Raw genomic sequence first — 18010 nt, 5'->3', positions numbered from 1 at the left:
CAGTCGCGTTCATGATATTCAGTGAAAAGAATTAATACAAGATGTTTATCTAAATTATACCATTTTATAGGCAATTTGTTCAATAATAATCTACATCAAAATAAACTGCTACCTTAAACAAGTGGGACTGTTTCACGTCGATAAAACGCGCAAAAATATGCATCAAATTGCACCATTTACAACATCAAAATGCAAAAAGTTCCTACGAGGAAGGGGGGGACACCCCCTCCCACCCCCCCCCCCCTCGCTCGCTCCTCTCGCTCGGGTTCAGTCGCGTTCATGATATTCAGTGGAAAGAATTAATACAAGATGTTTATCTAAATTATACCATTTTATAGGCAAATTGTTCAATAATAATCTACATCAAAATAAACTGCTACCTTAAACAAGTGGGACTGTTTCACGTCGATAAAACGCGCAAAAACATGCATCAAATTGCATCCCCCTCCCACACCCTCCCCTCCCCCCTCGCTCGCTCCAATCGCTCGGGTTCAGTCGCGTTCATGATATTCAGTGAAAAGAATTAAAGATGTTTATCTAAATTATGCCATTTTATAGGCACATTGTTCAATAATAGTCTACATCAAAATAAACTGCTACCTTAAACAAGTGGGACTGTTTCACGTCGATAAAACGCGCAAAAACATGCATCAAATTGCACCATTTACAACATCAAAACGCAAAAAGTTCTTACCGTGGGAGGGGGGACACCCCCCTCCCACACCCTCCCCCCCCCCCCCCCCCCCCCCTCGCTCGCTCCGCTCGCTCGGGCTCGGTCGCTTCGCTCCCTCGCAGACTAACCGCCCCCCCCCCCTAAGATGAAATCCTGGCTACGCCGCTGTAGATTACTGCAGTATGGAGGGAAGAGAGATGATGAATGGAAGTTGTGGCACGGCCATGCGTGCATGCTGAGCATGCACACCGAACCCCCCGTGCATCATCGATCATACCAAAGATGATACTGCTGCAGTGTTGCCAGATGGTGATTTCGGGAACCAAAAAGGGTGAAATTTGGTGATTTTTGAAGTTGTTTGGTGACAAAATTTTAGCCTGGTAACCAAATCAAAATTTGGTGATTTTTGGTAACTTTTTGGTGATTTTTAGACCCATGAAAAATAATCACACTAATTGAAAAGGAAAATGCATTTTGCCCAAAGTTTTCCCCTCATTTCCTGCAGAAACATAACATGTGCCCCCCCCCCCTTTTTTTTTTTTTTTGGTCACAGCGACACACACAAACACTCATAGTCAAATATCCATACACATCGTACACATTTTGCACTTAGTGCGTGTGACTACGGTGCGCCGAAAATTGCACCGAGACTGGCGCAGTGTTTGATAAAGGTTTATTGATATAATTTTGTCTTGAAATTGAAGCTTTACCTACGCTTTTCCAAATTTGGTGATTTTTGATGGCTTTTGGTGATTTTTTACAAGCCTTTTGGTGATTTTGCTCTGTTGGGACCTGGCAACGCTGTACTGCTGTGGTTGAGCTTGATGGTGCTATGGCGACACGACAGACGTCTGCTCTTTTGACCGTAGAGTCTTGTGCGAATTTGAAGGTACACAGAAAACGGTAGGTTCACAAATATTATGAAATATGAATTAGCAACACATTTAGCTATATGTGATATTATACTGAGATATTGTTGTCGCTTTATTCGGTAAATGAAAAACAATTCTCTTGCTAGTTTCGAGAGTCGTTCGAATACGAGAGTGATGATAGAAATCGTTCATTGCTCAGTCCCAGGTATTAAAACATGTGATGTGTTTTATTCAACGTAAATTTACACTCACTTCTTTCTAGACTTTTTGCTCTTTACTAGTCTTAGTGCCTTTCGGGGGCAATTCTGGGTTTCAGGGTTGCCCAGGATTGTCTTCTTTCGATTATTCAGAGGAAACGGAGGTAGCTTTAAGTATATAGCTATAAATTTAGATTGCTTGTGACGAAGTTACTTAACGTAAATTTTCAACATTTAAAATTTATTACAAGAATACTAAAGTGTACAACCATTAATGTTATTTCATCAACTTCACACAATGATCACATCATCAATAGGGCGGTGGCGCCAAGCGCTTAATCAAAGGGGATTACACCAATTAATACCACAAAATTAATAAATTGACATAACACTACTATCTACTACATTGATTACTACTAATACTAGTATCAGTAGTACCGGTAACAGATATTTGTAAGTTCTGCATCAAAGAATGTTCTACAGAAAACTACATGGGTTCAGATTGCATTGCTGAAGTGTGCAGGCTCAGGGAAATCAAAGAATTTGCCTCCCTCTCATCACTTGTGCCCCAAGCTGGGAAAAGATATTCACATGCAGTGGCCTCTAAAGTTATGTAATGTGATGAATGTGGTGGAAAGGTCAAAGGCCTAAAGGTTGAGGATGTATTGCGTTTGGATCTGTACTGGTACTGTAGAATCAATCACTCGATCAGGGCATGCGTATATTTGGACAGCTTTCTTTGTAGTTGAAATAGGTCAGCCCTATTACCTTGATGCGGGCCCTTGAAGCAGCTTGTACATGAAGCTATACTGGGATGAACTCGAGCTGTGTGTCATTGCAGCCAGCATGATACTTTGGCTCATCTCCTGCCGACGATGCAGCAAATTTTATGGGTTATAGTGCAAGTCATGCTTTGTGAATTTTTCTAATACAAAAAAAGCTCTAGTACTTGTTCTACTCTTCTTCTCCAGATCCAGATGCCTATGAAGAATTGTTCAATGCATGTCAGCTGTCCTCATGAATCTTTGAAGACACCTCACCATTTAAAATGAAGCCAGTAGCAGACAGCCCGTGTGTCTTCTCAGTAAAGCTGGGTCGTGCTTCTTTCAGTGTCCCTGGGGAAATATACCTCACACTGAGCATCTCAAGTTTGTTGAATAGGAGTTTGTTGAATGAAGTCATCGTCCAGTCAGGAGACTCAGAGGAAGAAGTGAAGAACCACACATTCACCACAGAAACTGTCAGTGTATCTCCCTCAAGAGTGGAAGAAGTCTACCATTTCAGAGATGCCGTAATTACATTTTATCTTCCTAAAGGTATGTGTGAAGCATTGTAATTAATAGAATCTGTATGCTGCAATTTAAAAAAAGCTAACGAGTACAACTGCATTTGATGTAAAAAAAAAAAAAAAAAAAAAAAAAAATCTGGTTTGTGTGCACAGAGGGTATTGCATAAAAATCAATGATTATGAACAATACCTTCCTATCTGCATATAATATGTAAATAGATGCCTCTGGTAATGCACACAAAAAAATACATATACAGTATATATTTAGTGCATTCATCATTATGTTAGCTTTATGTTCCAGATGACTTTAAAGTTATGGTGTATGTTGTTATAACATTGCTACTGACTTGTCATATTCTCCTTTCTTTGTATTTCTTCTATCATTTGATGACACACACAAAATTTAGTTTCTTTGTATGAGATGCATGTAATGATCATCATTATTATCAGTAGTACTACTATTGCTTTTACTTCAACTACTATTATCATTATCATTTTTGTCATCATCACTGTCTTTACATCATCGTCATTGCAATAATTTGTTGCAGGTTTATGCCAGGAGGAAAAGGGAAAGGAAGTTACTCTCAATGTGAAGGCCCATGACAAGTCAAAGAGTGCTGTGATAGGAGAGTCCACCTTCCTGGTGTATCCCAGAACATCGGGGGACTCCAGCCTTCCTGCTCCCAGCGATGAAGTGTATTCACAGTTGGGTGAACTTCTTCTTGTGAAGCAGCTGACGGAAGAATCCATAGCACTGCTTGTTGGGAAGGTCAAGTATGAGGTAAGCTTGAGGGAAAACATATCTTCTCATTTTGGCCATTGATGGAGCTACCCTCTCACTGCATAACAGTGATGATGATGATAATATATCCTTTTATAAACTGCAGACGTAATACTGTATACGGCATATATTTAGCAAGTCTAATTTTTCGCAAATCTGGACTTCCCAACGATTTCGCGAGGGGTTAAATCTGCAATCATGGAGTACAGTACTGGATAGAGATATGTATGCATGCACGTCACATTCATGTCGAGATAAGAGTCTATATTTTTGTGTGTCTTAAAATTCGTGAAAATAAAAACCTTGCGAAACATTCGCAATACAGTATTCGTCTACACATCAAGAGCTTCTAATAAGCTTAAACAATGATTAACAGTCAAATGGAAACCATACTTCTGTCTCATGATTGAAATGGAATTACAAATTAGAATGTTTTTCATATTTTTATAATATACTTGTCCAAAGCATTTAACACCATTTGCTGACTAAAGGCTTGTCAGAGTGCTCAGAGGTTTGACATTCATTCTTTCACTTTCACTGTTTTCCTGTACAGCTTCTTTGGAGGAAGTTGTAGTGAATGTGTACGACCGCAGATTTCTTGCTATCAATCTGATCCAAAGTTGATGTTTTCAAAGCATGTCAGTGATTTACCTCTTCTGCTATTTCAGGCAAGTCTTCGGCAGCAGAATGTCCCTTCTCCAGATCCATCCACCCCTACTCCAGTACCCTCACCAAACATTGTTCCCACACCCTCTCCCGAGCCACAACCAGAGCCCGAGGTGGAGCCTCAACCTGACCTGGAGCCGGAACCGGAGCCAGAGCCAGAGCCAAAGCCCAAAGAACCCACCCCACCCCCTCCACCACCTCCACCGGTGGTAAGTATTGTTCATTCATATCATGATTTCATTTGCCCAGATTCAAGTGTAGTTCTTGTCTCTCCAACTAACAGGCTGCTGAACCATGACTTTGGATTATGAAGGGTGATTATCTGGACTGATGTAACTTTGAATGCATGCTTCTGTCACAGTAACTAGTGTCAAAATTTTCTGCAGACACCATCCAAATTTCATACTCTACAATGATGAGTTTCATCATACATTCTTAAGTAATTTTGTAGGCTTTGGTGAAATAAGAAACTCAACTTTAAAATATTTATTCGTTTCTCTTAACTCAGTCAAAGAAAAAAGTGGAGGAATACTGGAAATATCTAAGCCAATAAGTGTTCATTTTCTATCATCTTATTTCTACCTTCTGGTTTGACAATTTAAGTTTCGAGTATACATTTCCCTTTCCATATTTTCATTTTCTCTGTACTTCAATTGGTTTTCCAATTTCCCCATTAATAAAACATTTTTAATGTCACTTACTCAATTACCCTGAACCCTCTCACATTACATCATCACAATGCTGTGGTTGCAGGTGGAGGTGCCCAAGAAGAGAGAACGGAGTGGTCCCTCTGGACTGGTAGCCCGTCCCAAGCAAGAAGAGATAGAAGTCATTGTCCATGCTGCCAGTGGACTCGCCCCTCTCCCCAACCACTCAGCACCAAGGCCTTACGTTCTAGGGTAAGTAGTATGAGGCACTCGGAGGATGAGAAGAAATGTATACCCTGCACAGCTGTTCAGAGGCATTTCTGATCGTGAGTGCATTGTTGTAAGAAGGCACCTTGCAACAGTTCGCCAAGTTCTATGTCACATGTTGTACGGAAAGGAAGAAAATAGGATTCCACCTGAGGTGATTTAAGACTGAAAGGTTCATCTTATAAGAGTTGCTGCAAATGCTATCTGCATAAACAAAAGCACTTCCAGCCTTGCATCCTTTCACCTCAGAGCCTAAATCACAACTTGTCCCCATCCAGTAAAGATAGAAACCGTATCAGGGCAATTACCCCCTGAAGGCAATTACTCTCTGGCTAAATACTGGTTAGTGATAAGGTTAGAATAAAGATTAGGTTTAGGGTTAGAGTTTGGGTTAGGGTTAGGTTTAGGTTCATGATTTAGGGTTAGGGTCAGGGGAAGGGTCTGGGGTAATTGCCTAATGGGTAATTGCCCTGGACCCATAGAAACTTGACTAAAGACCTTCAAATCATCATGTCAATGCAGGGTCAGTGAACACCTTTACTTGCTCCCACTTGCACAAATTAATCACATGCATATGCTGTGACCATCATTATGTTTACAATTTATTATGATAATATGCTTGAGCAGTGGACACTTTCATGTGAATGATTTAGTTAGTGCTTGGCCAATGTCAGTAAAATTGATTTGTTTACGATAATTTGAAAGTATTTCTGAACATTTAATGATATTCCTACAAAAGTTTTGCATGTTTGTTGCTTCTGTGATAGCTCAGTCTACGGCAAAATTATTACAATTGTTCAGCACCCATATTCCATGTTTACACTACTCATGGTCTTGTTGGTAGTTTTTGTGCTTGTATTTGATCCATGTGATGCATCAATTCACACAACATTTACCGATTTGTAATTTTTGAATGATAACTGTAGGTGAATTGAGTTTCAGTTTCAACTCCTTCTGTTTTGTTTGTATTATTTTGTCAAATGTTTGTTCTTAGTACAACATAATACTAGCTGGAATATGGTAATGCGCTTTGTGATGACTTTCCTTCGAATGGAATAAGAGCTTTCTTTTGTTCTGTGCCTAACTTATAAATGGGAATTGTATGTCATCCTTTCATTGTTCCTGACCTTTGACCTGACAGAAAGATACACGTGCCAGGGAAGCAGAAGGCGACCCCATCCAACAAGGAAGCATGGCAGAGCACTCATTCCACATTGAACTTCACCACAAGTCCTCTGTGGGAGGATGTCATCTACCCTAGAATGGGACCAGTGACCGGTGACAAGCCGGAGAAGGATGCTGGTAGGTTCTCCAGAGAACTCTGGTCTTTCTTAGCTCATTCTGGATTGGGTCATTTCATGTATACTGTTTATGCCTCCGCCATGATCGAAGTATTCCCAGACGCATTATGTTTGTTTGTTTTTTCTTAATTTTTCTTTGTTGAGGTAAAAAAAAAAGAAGTAATGAAACTGAGGTAGGGTAGAGATAAATATGAATCCATTTGTGTATTCGTATAGGGGAAAAAAATAGATATTTGTGTGTATGTTTGTATGTTTGTGTGCATGTATGTATGTTTGTATGTTTGTGTGCATGTATGTATGTGAGGGTGCATATGTGAACGTACACACAACTTAGTAATACACATACTTACATTGTAAACACACACAAGTATGCTGTCACTAGCACCAATGTATGGCCTTTTTTTTTCCTCCCACCCAGTGCTTCAACTGAAGATTGTTGACAAGCCATCAAAGTTTGAAATGTGTAACTTTGACCTTCCAGTCTCCATCCTGCAGCCTTTCCACCAGTACCATCTTGACCTGGTGCAGGTAGGCAACAACAACAACAAAATGAGAGTGTTACACAATGCAGTAAATGGTTGTGATTTTTTTTTTCCATAGAGCATCTGTAACCATTCTTCTAAGCTTTCATCCCTTCCTTTGTCATATGCCCCATTGTTGTATGCCATTTGCCATAAAATGATGATCCACGCATTGTTTTGTTTGCTCCTCCTGGTTTATCCTGCTGGCATAATCACATCATGTAACTTTTTGTTTGTCATGAGGGGATGTTAATTGTATTCCATGTATGTGTACTTGAACAAAGATTACTGGTAATTGATTTGGTTTTAGGTCAAAAGGCCAAAAGTTAAGGTCACTAAGCCAAGGTTAAAGGCCAGAAGTTCGCTTTTTGGCAATGATTCAAGAAGTAGGCACCTATGTGCAAGCAAACTTGCTGCGAGAAGGAAATAATAAGGACATTTACCCTATTTTAACTGGGCTATTTGAGACCAAGTTTTTACTGGGGGGGGGGTCAACTTCAGATCTCGGCCGCCGATGGCGTGATCGCCGCAAAATTTTGCCTGAAGATAGAGCCGGATGTCAACTACAAGATTACATGGTGATACAATAGAAAAATATTGGCTTTCTATTTTTAGTAAATTAATTATGCAAATTTACGCATGAAATCATATTTTCACCTATAACTCCATTAAAGTGACTGAAGGATCGCTAAATTTTTGTGTCAGAGTTCCTCAAGACACATCAAACAATTTTCTTGTAAAAAAATAGCAAAATCAAAATCAGTTTCTTTTGTTTTTTACTGTTTTGTTAATTTCTTATGTATTTTACTGTTTTTTCGGCCTTTTGTTTTTTATTGTTTTTTGCCAAAATTTGTTGCAGGCACTTTTTCAAGCTTAACTACATTAGAATTGATCAATTTCAATGGTTAAAAGTTGAAATAATCTAATTTATATCAATTTAACAAAAAAACACAATTTGCATTGGATTTGCACACGATATCATGAATTTGAGCTGTTTTCGGGTTGACATGCATATGCAAAACATTCCGTAATTTCAGAACAGTGTACCTGGACGTCGCAAATTTGGTCTCAAAATATGCGAGAGACTTCAATGAAAAAAGTCTTGAAACGACGCGGCAAAATCTTTGCGCATTGCGGAATCGTGGCGCGAAATGTCGAGGAGGGGGGTCAATTTGACCCCCCCAGTTGGAATAGGTTTAAAGATATATCACATTTCATGCGGCAAAGTCTATTGGTTGTTAGAGTTGCAACCGGGAGTTCTTAAGAATAGTGTCTGCCTATGTAGATGAAAGCAGATTATAAATAAGTGTTTTATGCTTTCTTATTTTTGATCTGCATCTTTCAATTTTCCTCCTTTCTCTGATTGCATGAAGACAACTCAGTCATCGCCAAATGGACTTCATCTCTTTGCATCTGTGTACCGCAAACTAAGCTCTCTGCCGGATCATGGCGATTTCTCTTTTTCTGGCCTGGAGGTCAGACTAGTGTCCCTGGACAAGCCATTGGCTAGCCACATTGGCTCAGTCATGGCCGTTGCCAAGATTGTACCAGACTACCAGAACTACAGGTGAGCCTTGACTTCAAACTCTTCCAGTCACTTCGTAAAGTTCTTTGGTAAATGAATTTTAGAGAGCTCTTTAACCTGGTGAGGATGGACTGATTTTGCTACAACATGCATTTCCCATAGACACTTGCCCAAGTATACTCGGGACTCGTCCTCAAAGGGTAATCACTACAAGGCTGATTAAATATGAGTGCAGTCATTTCTACACCTGGACTACTAGGTATTTGTTATTTTCATGTGTATGCTGCAATATGCTGTACAAACAAGGATATTTGCTGAATTCATAGCACTCTAAATTTGATTTCACAATATCTCCAAAGAAGACAGATTATTTTACTGGAGACAAAGTCAATATCATGGAAATGAAAAACAACAACCAGAAACCTTTTTCTTTCTTTTTTTCTGTGATATTGAATTTGCATACATTTGCTACAAACACTGAACCTGTAAAGATACATAGTTGGAATATAATCATATCATATGACTTCAAGTCTATTACAAAGTATCAATGATGATTTAGAAATGTGCATTCGTCATTCGCCACATTTCAAAAGTAGGTGCTGTATGATATCAACCATGGACAGAATTGTCCGTGGTTTCCATAGACCCTTGAAAAAAAATTGACCTTTGACCTTTCCATCTGGGCGTGGCCCTCTTTTTTCTTAGGGATGCGTTCAGAGACCACACTGAGATGCTCAGTCTCCAGCCCTTAGCCGTGGAGTGCCCCGTTCCCCATATCTCTTCCTTCCTGACGTCCAGAAGGGGAAAACATCAGGGCTATGCACAGGTGAGAGAACAAGATATATCTTTAAAGTAGGCCCGCATAAAGAATCGCCCTCTCTCGGACAACTCAGGGCAGGCACCAGACACGGAGCGAGTCGATCTGGAAAAGGCTATGAATGTGACGTCACCGTATCGAGCCTGCACGCGCACGCTGCAGCTAGCTAGCTGCATGCATGTGATATGCATTGCTAGACTGTAGATCTATGTTTTTCTGCTCGCGATCGCCTCATCGTCAGGAAACTCGGAAGTTTAGTAAAATCAAATCTGTCACTGTAAAGTTCTGATTTAAAACTACGGGATTTTCAAAGTAATATAACATTTCCGTGGAAATTCAAGCTTTTTGATATCAGTAAGTCATTATTTTACCGGTGTACAATCGTCAGCGATATTTCGTTTGTGGGAACATTATACCTATTCACCTGGATGATGTTTTCTGTTTATATGAAATGCAATCAATAAAGATCACAAGAAAATGAATCTTTGATATTTCTTTTGTGTGATTTTATTTCATTTCTGTGTAAGCCTTTGCTTACACACGGCCATCTCTATTCCGCTATTCAAATATTGTTATCGGCCCTTTTGCACCAACAGAAAATATGTGCTAACTTTAGCAAAACGAACTAGAAAGGTTCTACACATGTCAATTTACTGATGAAATCTCACACGAAGTACTGCAAAAACTGTTATTTAGTAAGATTGCAATATGGAGCTGAAATAAACATGTTAAACAATATTTATTAATTTTTAAAAGGAATCTCTTCAAAAGCTTTTTATTTAGATCAAATTTGTGGGGAATATTCCAGATATGCAAAATGAAATTGGCATCATTGTCCGAACATGCTGCCCATAGAAAACTGTGTGTAAAAAAAGTAACGTTGCACTAACTATGCATTGATGATGAGCGATAGTTAATGGTTCGACATCACAGTTCAAACTATCTAACGAAGATGAGGACTGAGTGATTCTTAAAATATAAATCCAAAAAATAGTCAACGGCAATCACGGTTTACGCCTAGTTAGAAGAAAACGGCACTCAGTACATATAGACTCTAGACTAGAACTAGGACTAGGACTAGTGAGCAGTCAAGGACCGAGAAGATTCTACTCGCCGCTCCGTCGACAGCTGTACGTGCACAGCGCTAATAATAGGCACAGCGTAAACGTTTCGTATGCAATACATACCCCGAATGGCCCTAGCCCTGCTGCCAGAACTTGAAGAAAGTCCAGACGAAAGTCCAGACTCCAAGGTCTAGCGTTGCCGCTAGAGGCCCTTGTGCTGCAGGCCCTGTTGTTTCTGTGCTGAATTTTGCAGGTAAGGTATCTGCTTTATGGATTTTCAATGTTTTTGTGGTCGAGATAAATCTCATGGTGGTCGTATTAACACCAAGGTCGTTTTAACATTCAAACAAATAGTTACAGGGAAAAAATCAGTATCATTAATATGTCTCATGCATTTTTGTGTGAATTTCTTACATATTTCCTTGTACGTTTTGACCTTTTGTTTACTATATTTTTTTTTTTTTGGGGGGGGTGGGGTATTATTGGTTTAAATTTCTTACAATACTGTACTATTTCTTTTGGCTATGCAATTAAGGCCTGTATGCGTACGTTAAAAAATCAAGGGGTATTAATTGGTAAATCCAAATCAAAAATGCATTTTGAGGCCAGATATCTTGATTCAACAACAAAACTACCTTTGCTAATTTCCCCATTTTGGCATAGTCTAAAAAGTTAGGCCCTAGCTCAGACAAAGTCATGCTAATTTAATTGCTAACAGTTAGGCCCTTGCTCTCATTCCAAACTCAAAATCTCACAATCGAACTTCTTGAATCTTGTTCTAGTTCTATTGAACTGAAACTGAAAGGTCTCTATACTCTGATACTTTCCCAAATTCATGTTGATGGCCTGTGGCTGGGCTAATACATACTCACATTTCACATTATTCAATTTGATATGAAATCTGCCACAAATGGTGCTAAAACTTACCAATTTTGAACATTAGCTGGGTCAAGTCTACTGCGGAGATCGATTTCACCCGCGCCTTCGTCGCCATCTCTCTCACGCTCCACTACCCGGCCAGCCACGGCGGGATTGCGAGGAAGAGGCTCATTTTGATACGGTACAGGCTGGCGTTCAACTGCACCTGCACTGCCTGATGATCCTTCGACGTCACTTTCATCTTCGTCGTACTCGCCTTTTCTCCCCATGGTCGTTATCTTAAGAGTCCGAATCATCAAACGAATCCTCTGAATCTGGATCACATTCCAAAATGAGGTCCTCGATATCCAAGTCAGAGGTACCTTCTGCCATTTTCAACAAGAAAGTCTAGTCGGCTTCGCATCCTACACGTATTAGCTTGGCTTTGTATACAGCTAGCTATACGCTAGCTAGCGCTAGCTCGCTCTCGCTCTCTCGCATAAGATCGAGGCCTCATCACGGTGACGTCATCTCCCCGCTGAGAGTACAAACGAGCTGTTCTCTGGCTTTATTAAAACTAGTTATTCGTTTTATTAAGAAGGGCCTATCATTGGTAAGCGTTTCTAGGTGAATTCGAAACATGGTTAGGTGGAATCTATGGTACTTCCTCGTTATAATGAGGTATATATGACCCTGGTTTATGCATAATTTAGATTTCTGTGCGGGCCTACTTTAAACATGAAATGCATTTTGTCTATGACATATAGTATTTTTTTTTTGTGTGTGTGTGTAGTTTAATAGTCATATCTTTGATGACTCTAGGCAAGATCTTGTTTGAACATCATAAGTCGATACAGATGGACCAAGTTTTACATGTAGTTGATCGTGCAATAGATACTGACATGCAAGGTATCTGGAGTATTTCCCAGAGGATCCGTTGAGCCTACAGTGTTTTGCATGAGCATACAATTTCCTCTACCAAGAGGCAAGCACACTGTCTCTTGGGTTACGTAGATTTGATGCATTGGTAGAGTCAGGACCCAAGTCATTGAGGGTCTCTGCTTCACTTTACACAAGGACCTGGGAGAAAACTCAATGAAATAGGCAGCTAAGTACAAACCTGAAATGGACAACAAATTTTGACCCCCTTGTGGTTCACCTTTAAAACCCGATGGATGTAAGCAGATAGTATCAAACAGTCCAACATGATGTCATTAGAGGGAGAGGGAACATGCTTAGGTGTGATTTTTTTTTTATACTCCCGCCAAACGAAGTTTGAAGGGGGTATATAGGAATCAGCGGACGGTCGGGCGGTCGGTCGGGCGGTCGGTCGGGCGGTCGGTCCGTTGCAAATCTTGCGTCGCGAACTACTTCCTCAGTTTTCAACCGATTCCCATAAAACTCGGCACAGATGTGTGCCTTGGGTTGTAGATGTGCAAGATGTATTTTTTGACAGTACCCAAAAGTACGTTGCCATGGTAACCGCATATTATGGGCAAAAATGGGTACAAATCTTGCGTCGCGCACTCCTCCCACAGTTTTTGATCAATTTTTATGAAATTAGGTACAGATGTTCATCTGAATATGTTAATGTGCAAGACACATATTTCCGCAGTGGCAAAAAGTGCGTTGCCATGGTAACGGCATGTTATTGGTAAAATATAGGGCAAAATGCTTCATGGCAAAACTGCTTCATCAGTGTTCTTCCAATTCTCATGGAATTCATATTGAATGTTTGTCCTAGGATATAGGTCAGCATGACACATTTCTTGACAGTGACAAAAAGTATGTTGCCATGGTAACAGCTCACATATTATGAGCCAAAATGATGGAAAATTTTGTGTTGCAAACTACTTCCTCAGTTTTTGCCCAATTTCCATGAAACTTGGTACAGATGTATGCCTTTGGTTGTAGATGTGCAAGACGCATTTTTTGACAGTACCTGAAAGTACGTTGCCATGGTAACGGCATATTAATGGCAGAAGATCAAGGAAAGATCTTGCGGATTTAACCACTTCCTCAGTTTTTTTACCAAAGCTTATGAAATGTGGCACACACCTTGATCTTGGTGGGAAGATGTTGAAGACATATTTTTCGGACGTGTCGGAAGCTGCGTTGCCATGGTAACGGCATATAAATGGCAGAAGATCAAGGAAAGATCTTGCGGATTGAACTACTTCCTCTGTATTCGACTGAAGCTCATGAAATGTGGCACACACATTGGTCTTGGTGGGAAGATGTGCAAGACATATTTTTTGGACGTGTCGGAAGCTGCGTTGCCATGGTAACGGCATATTAATGGCGGAAGATCAAGGAAAGATCTTGTGGATTGAACTACTTCCTCAGTTTTTGACAAAAGCTTATGAAATGTGGCACACACAATAGTCTTGGTGGGAAGATGTGCAAGACATATTTTTCGGACGTGTCGGAAGCTGCGTTGCCATGGTAACGGCATTTAAATGGCAGAAGATCAAGGAAAGATCATTCCTTGGGTAAGACTGTCGTCACGGGGCGGGGGTATTAATCACCTTCAGTGATATTTCTAGTTTTATGAGATTATGAAACATCATTCATGGCGAGCATGCAGAAATCCTCTCATAATTGATCTCAAGTAAAAGGAAGATATGAATATTAGAATGAGCAACTAGATTCATGGGTAGATACAACTTCCCTCTTAGGAAATAATGATCAGAAAGGATTTAGGCACCCTGATGTTTTGATGAGATTTGTCAAATCTTTGAGAACCAGAGATTTGCATCATGTGACCATCTTCCACTAAACACCTTCCACAGCTCTGGCTGTCAGATGCTTCAAACAGCATCCATCCGTTGTGGAATCATTCATTTGTCTTCAGCGACACGAGGGAGGTGGCGTCCATGTTTGTCAGCACCGCTGCAGTTGTCATTGAACTCTATGACACAAATTCTGGTGAGTGGACAGACAGACAGACAGACAGACAGAGAGATGTGTGTGTGGGGGAGGGGGTGAAGGGTGGAAGGATATAGAGTGAATGATGTTGATTTGGGGAAAAGATAGGACAGAAGATGTTTAGAGTATTATTGGAATGAATAATATTTGGTAATGGAACATAAAAGATGTAGATAATGGATAGGGATGTATGGGAATTGATGATATTTAAATCATGTGCGGTGAAAATATGTGGAAGTAGATTGCAAACTTGTGCAGAGACGGCTGGATAATTATTATTCAGTATAAACAAGTGTCCACTTTTGTCCATGGTGTAGTTTAAAGGAGAGGAATAACTGGCAAAGAAATGTAAAGATTGTATTAAAAATTTGAATTTGAAAAATGACCAATATCATTCTCTTTTAATTATTCTTTAAAAATGTGCATTAAATGATATATATCTTCTTTTATAGAAATGAAATATGATGGCATAACCAGTGCAAATTTTGTTTCTTTTGATATGTTACCATATATTTCTTTTTTCATTGTAGACCTAAATTATTGCTTTGTCACCAAACTTGTATTCATTCATAGGCAAATTGTTCTGAAACAATATTTTTTTTTTTTTCACATTCTACTACAGTACACTCTACCTATGCCAATAAAGCCAGTTTTCATGTCCATCATATGTGTATTTCATAATTGAGGTTTATTCTTATCTCCCTATCTCTACCATGTAGCCTTTGATGGTAAAGCCTGGTCCCCACACCACCCACTCGGCTTCGCTGTGGTGTTGCTGGACAACAGAGTGTACAACGCCCTGACGGATGAGAGGGGCAGAAATGGTGTGAGGGTCATCCACTTACCCATACAGGTGAGAGAATGAAGACCATTTGTGTGTGGGTCAGGACTTGTAAACATTTTTGGTTCATTTAGGTCATCTTGTGATCTTAAAGGTCCTATTTACCTTTGGGAGCAGTGATTTAAAAAATGTTCAAGATATCACATTTAATGCACATGTGTAGGTCTGTTGTATCACAAAACATCCTACCATAAAAAATTTTTGCAGTACAGCCCAAAATATAAGGAGATATCAGTATTTTTCTCAATCACCATAACTGTAGACGGTTTAGTCTGGAAACATTTTGATTATAGCTATTGTTCACATTTTGTGTATTTAACAATACTTAATATCGATTATATGGATTTAAATTTTTACAGTGGTTGTTTCTATCCCTAAAGAACTATTCTAAAGCACTAATGTTTGGGGGGGGGGGGTTCATCTGCAAATGGTAAATTATGCCTTTAAGATAGAGTGGAGGTAATACATACCAGAAAGTATTTTTGCAAAGATTTGCTCTGGTAAAGAATATTGATTTTTTTTTTTTTTTTTTTTTTTTTTGGGGGGGGGGGGGGGGGGGGAGGGGGAGAAATGATAAGACATTGGATGAAATAAGTACAAGCAAGATTTAACAAGATTTTTCTTTGCAGTCTCATTCATTGATATTTTCCTTGACTGATAATGAAAATTGGTTTCTCTTAATGGACTGAGAATTAACCTTAATATGATGTAGTTTGTGCAATCAACAATTCAAAATGAGCATTTAATACTATTGTGTAAAATACTATTAGTGGAGCAAATCTACATTGTGGCTGTACAGAAGATTGCAGTTCAGTATTGTACGAAAAGAAAATGTGATGACAATACCTTTGGCAACATTAACATATCATACTGGACAATTATATGACATAAATGCTGACATGCACATACAATGTAATATGCAAGACAGTCCTCAAGTCATGTTTAGTTGCAGAATAGTGGCAATGGAATTCTTGACAGATGAGTTCTATTGTCTATTGGATTTTGCAATGTTTCATAATGCTGAACTGATTTTCTTGAATATGAAGTATTGCTATGTTCTCTACTGCCCCCCTTTCACAGGCCTCTAGGTTCCCGTGTCATTCCAAACAGACTCCAACTCTCTCGCTGGTGCTCAGGCTCCTGACAGCTAAGGTAAGCCATGAAGCAACAAGTATATGAGAGCAAATAGCACACACACTCACACTCACTTAATACACACAGCCACCTAGACACAGACAACAAATACACACATAGCATACTTACTGTATAAGCTGTGTTTAGGGTTTTTTTTTTCACGAACAGATATTTTTGCGAATGAGGATGTCATGGACATTTTTGTGAGATATTGTTTTTGCAAATTAACATCAAGGATATAGTAAATGCTCTATTACTCTAGTGCATGGGGCAATTTTTGCGGGTTGTTAAATTTGCAGTCCAATATCAATTCATACAATTCACAAAAATTTAACCCTTGCGAAAATAACAGCGTATACAGTACATGATATATGGTATCTAGAAAAAAATTCTGCTATATGCAGTATATGCAGTAGGGGATTGAATAATGATGAAACATTTGAATGAATGAAGAAATATTCAGAGGTAGGGAAATGTGAAAATGAAAAGCTGAAAAGTTGCGCGTGATTAAATTAGCATGTGCTTTGCTACGTTAATTTACAGTATAGTGTAATCCTCTCTATTGCACATGAGGTCCTCTTCATGTTTTTGATAGTTTTTAAGATATCAATAAGTTTTACGTGTACATATCATCAGCTTTGTGACTATGTTACAATATAAAATGCTGTCAAACATTTTCTTGGTCTCCAAACTGTCAGGTTCCCGACTCTCAGGCGACAGTGTCCCACCTGGAGAACCTGCCTACTCTGGATGGGTTTGTGTCACCGGAACCAGAGTTTCCGGCCCTACCCCCAGTGGTGCCCACTGAGGAGGGTTTGAAGCGAGGACCTTCCCCTACAACACCACCAACCACTCCACCACCTATACCTCTCTATGCTCCAGTCATTCCTACTGCAAGGAGAATACAGGTAAGTGATGTGATTCTTTTATTGATGTGTCAAAGTGATATTTTTTTTTTCTCTTTGATCACATATTGATAATCTGCATATTTTAAAGGAGCCACCCTGCCTCAGTGGATAAGACCATGAGCTCTCAATTGAAAGGTTCCCGGATCATGTCCACAGGGAGCAGTGTGTGTTCCTCTCGGCAGGGCACTTTATCCTTGTTCTGTATTCCTTTAGAGGGGACTTAAAGCTGTTGGTCGTATGGTAGTTATAAGAATTTAAATGCTTCCTTACCAACCATGTAAGATAAATCCAAACACACATTGGAAGTTTATTTTAGACCCGAAAATTGGCTTTTTAACTCAAAGAATACTTGAAAATGTGTTTTCCCTTACTAACCTTTACTACCTTGCAATCAAGTATTAATCGTTCAATGAATTTTTTTTTAAATATGAAAGCTCTCATGGAATTGCTCTCACTCTGTTAGTGTCCACTATAGTGCATATATCTACAAGGGTGCCTGTAGAATCATGGTGATGTTATCACTTGTGTGTGTAGAGATTTGTATTCCAGAATTTGGTGTATGAAAGTGTGTCTCCTACAGTTTGTTGATGTTTTAGAATCTAGCTTTTCCACAATGTAAATCCCATTTACCTGTTTGAGTATTGAATTGAGACATTGCGGTGCTATCGATTGCGATGTAGCTCACTTGGTGGAGTGTCTGCCTTGCAATCAGGTTGTTTGTA

At 39.4% G+C, this 18010-nt stretch overlaps 1 protein-coding gene across 1 annotated transcript in view; it reads left to right on the top strand.

The window, feature by feature from the left end:
- Positions 1 to 2790: 2790 nt before the first annotated feature.
- The window catches only part of LOC139708654 (coiled-coil domain-containing protein 33-like), a 30849-nt gene continuing 15629 nt past the window's right edge, over positions 2791 to 18010 (top strand). The window contains exons 1-12 of the mRNA XM_071620590.1: positions 2791 to 3058; positions 3579 to 3811; positions 4480 to 4686; positions 5231 to 5376; positions 6533 to 6693; positions 7111 to 7220; positions 8587 to 8780; positions 9444 to 9564; positions 14270 to 14405; positions 15125 to 15258; positions 16327 to 16398; positions 17079 to 17288. Of these exons, the coding sequence (XP_071476691.1) occupies positions 2791 to 3058; positions 3579 to 3811; positions 4480 to 4686; positions 5231 to 5376; positions 6533 to 6693; positions 7111 to 7220; positions 8587 to 8780; positions 9444 to 9564; positions 14270 to 14405; positions 15125 to 15258; positions 16327 to 16398; positions 17079 to 17288 (1992 nt within the window). The remainder of the gene's footprint in view (positions 3059 to 3578; positions 3812 to 4479; positions 4687 to 5230; positions 5377 to 6532; positions 6694 to 7110; positions 7221 to 8586; positions 8781 to 9443; positions 9565 to 14269; positions 14406 to 15124; positions 15259 to 16326; positions 16399 to 17078; positions 17289 to 18010) is intronic.

This window comes from Diadema antillarum, unplaced genomic scaffold, assembly GCF_040938485.1.
Source record: "Diadema antillarum isolate AM-2024a unplaced genomic scaffold, OU_Dant_1.0 seq00001365_RagTag, whole genome shotgun sequence".
Lineage (NCBI taxonomy): Eukaryota > Metazoa > Echinodermata > Echinoidea > Diadematoida > Diadematidae > Diadema > Diadema antillarum.
This window is presented reverse-complemented; position numbering and strand designations above follow the sequence as displayed.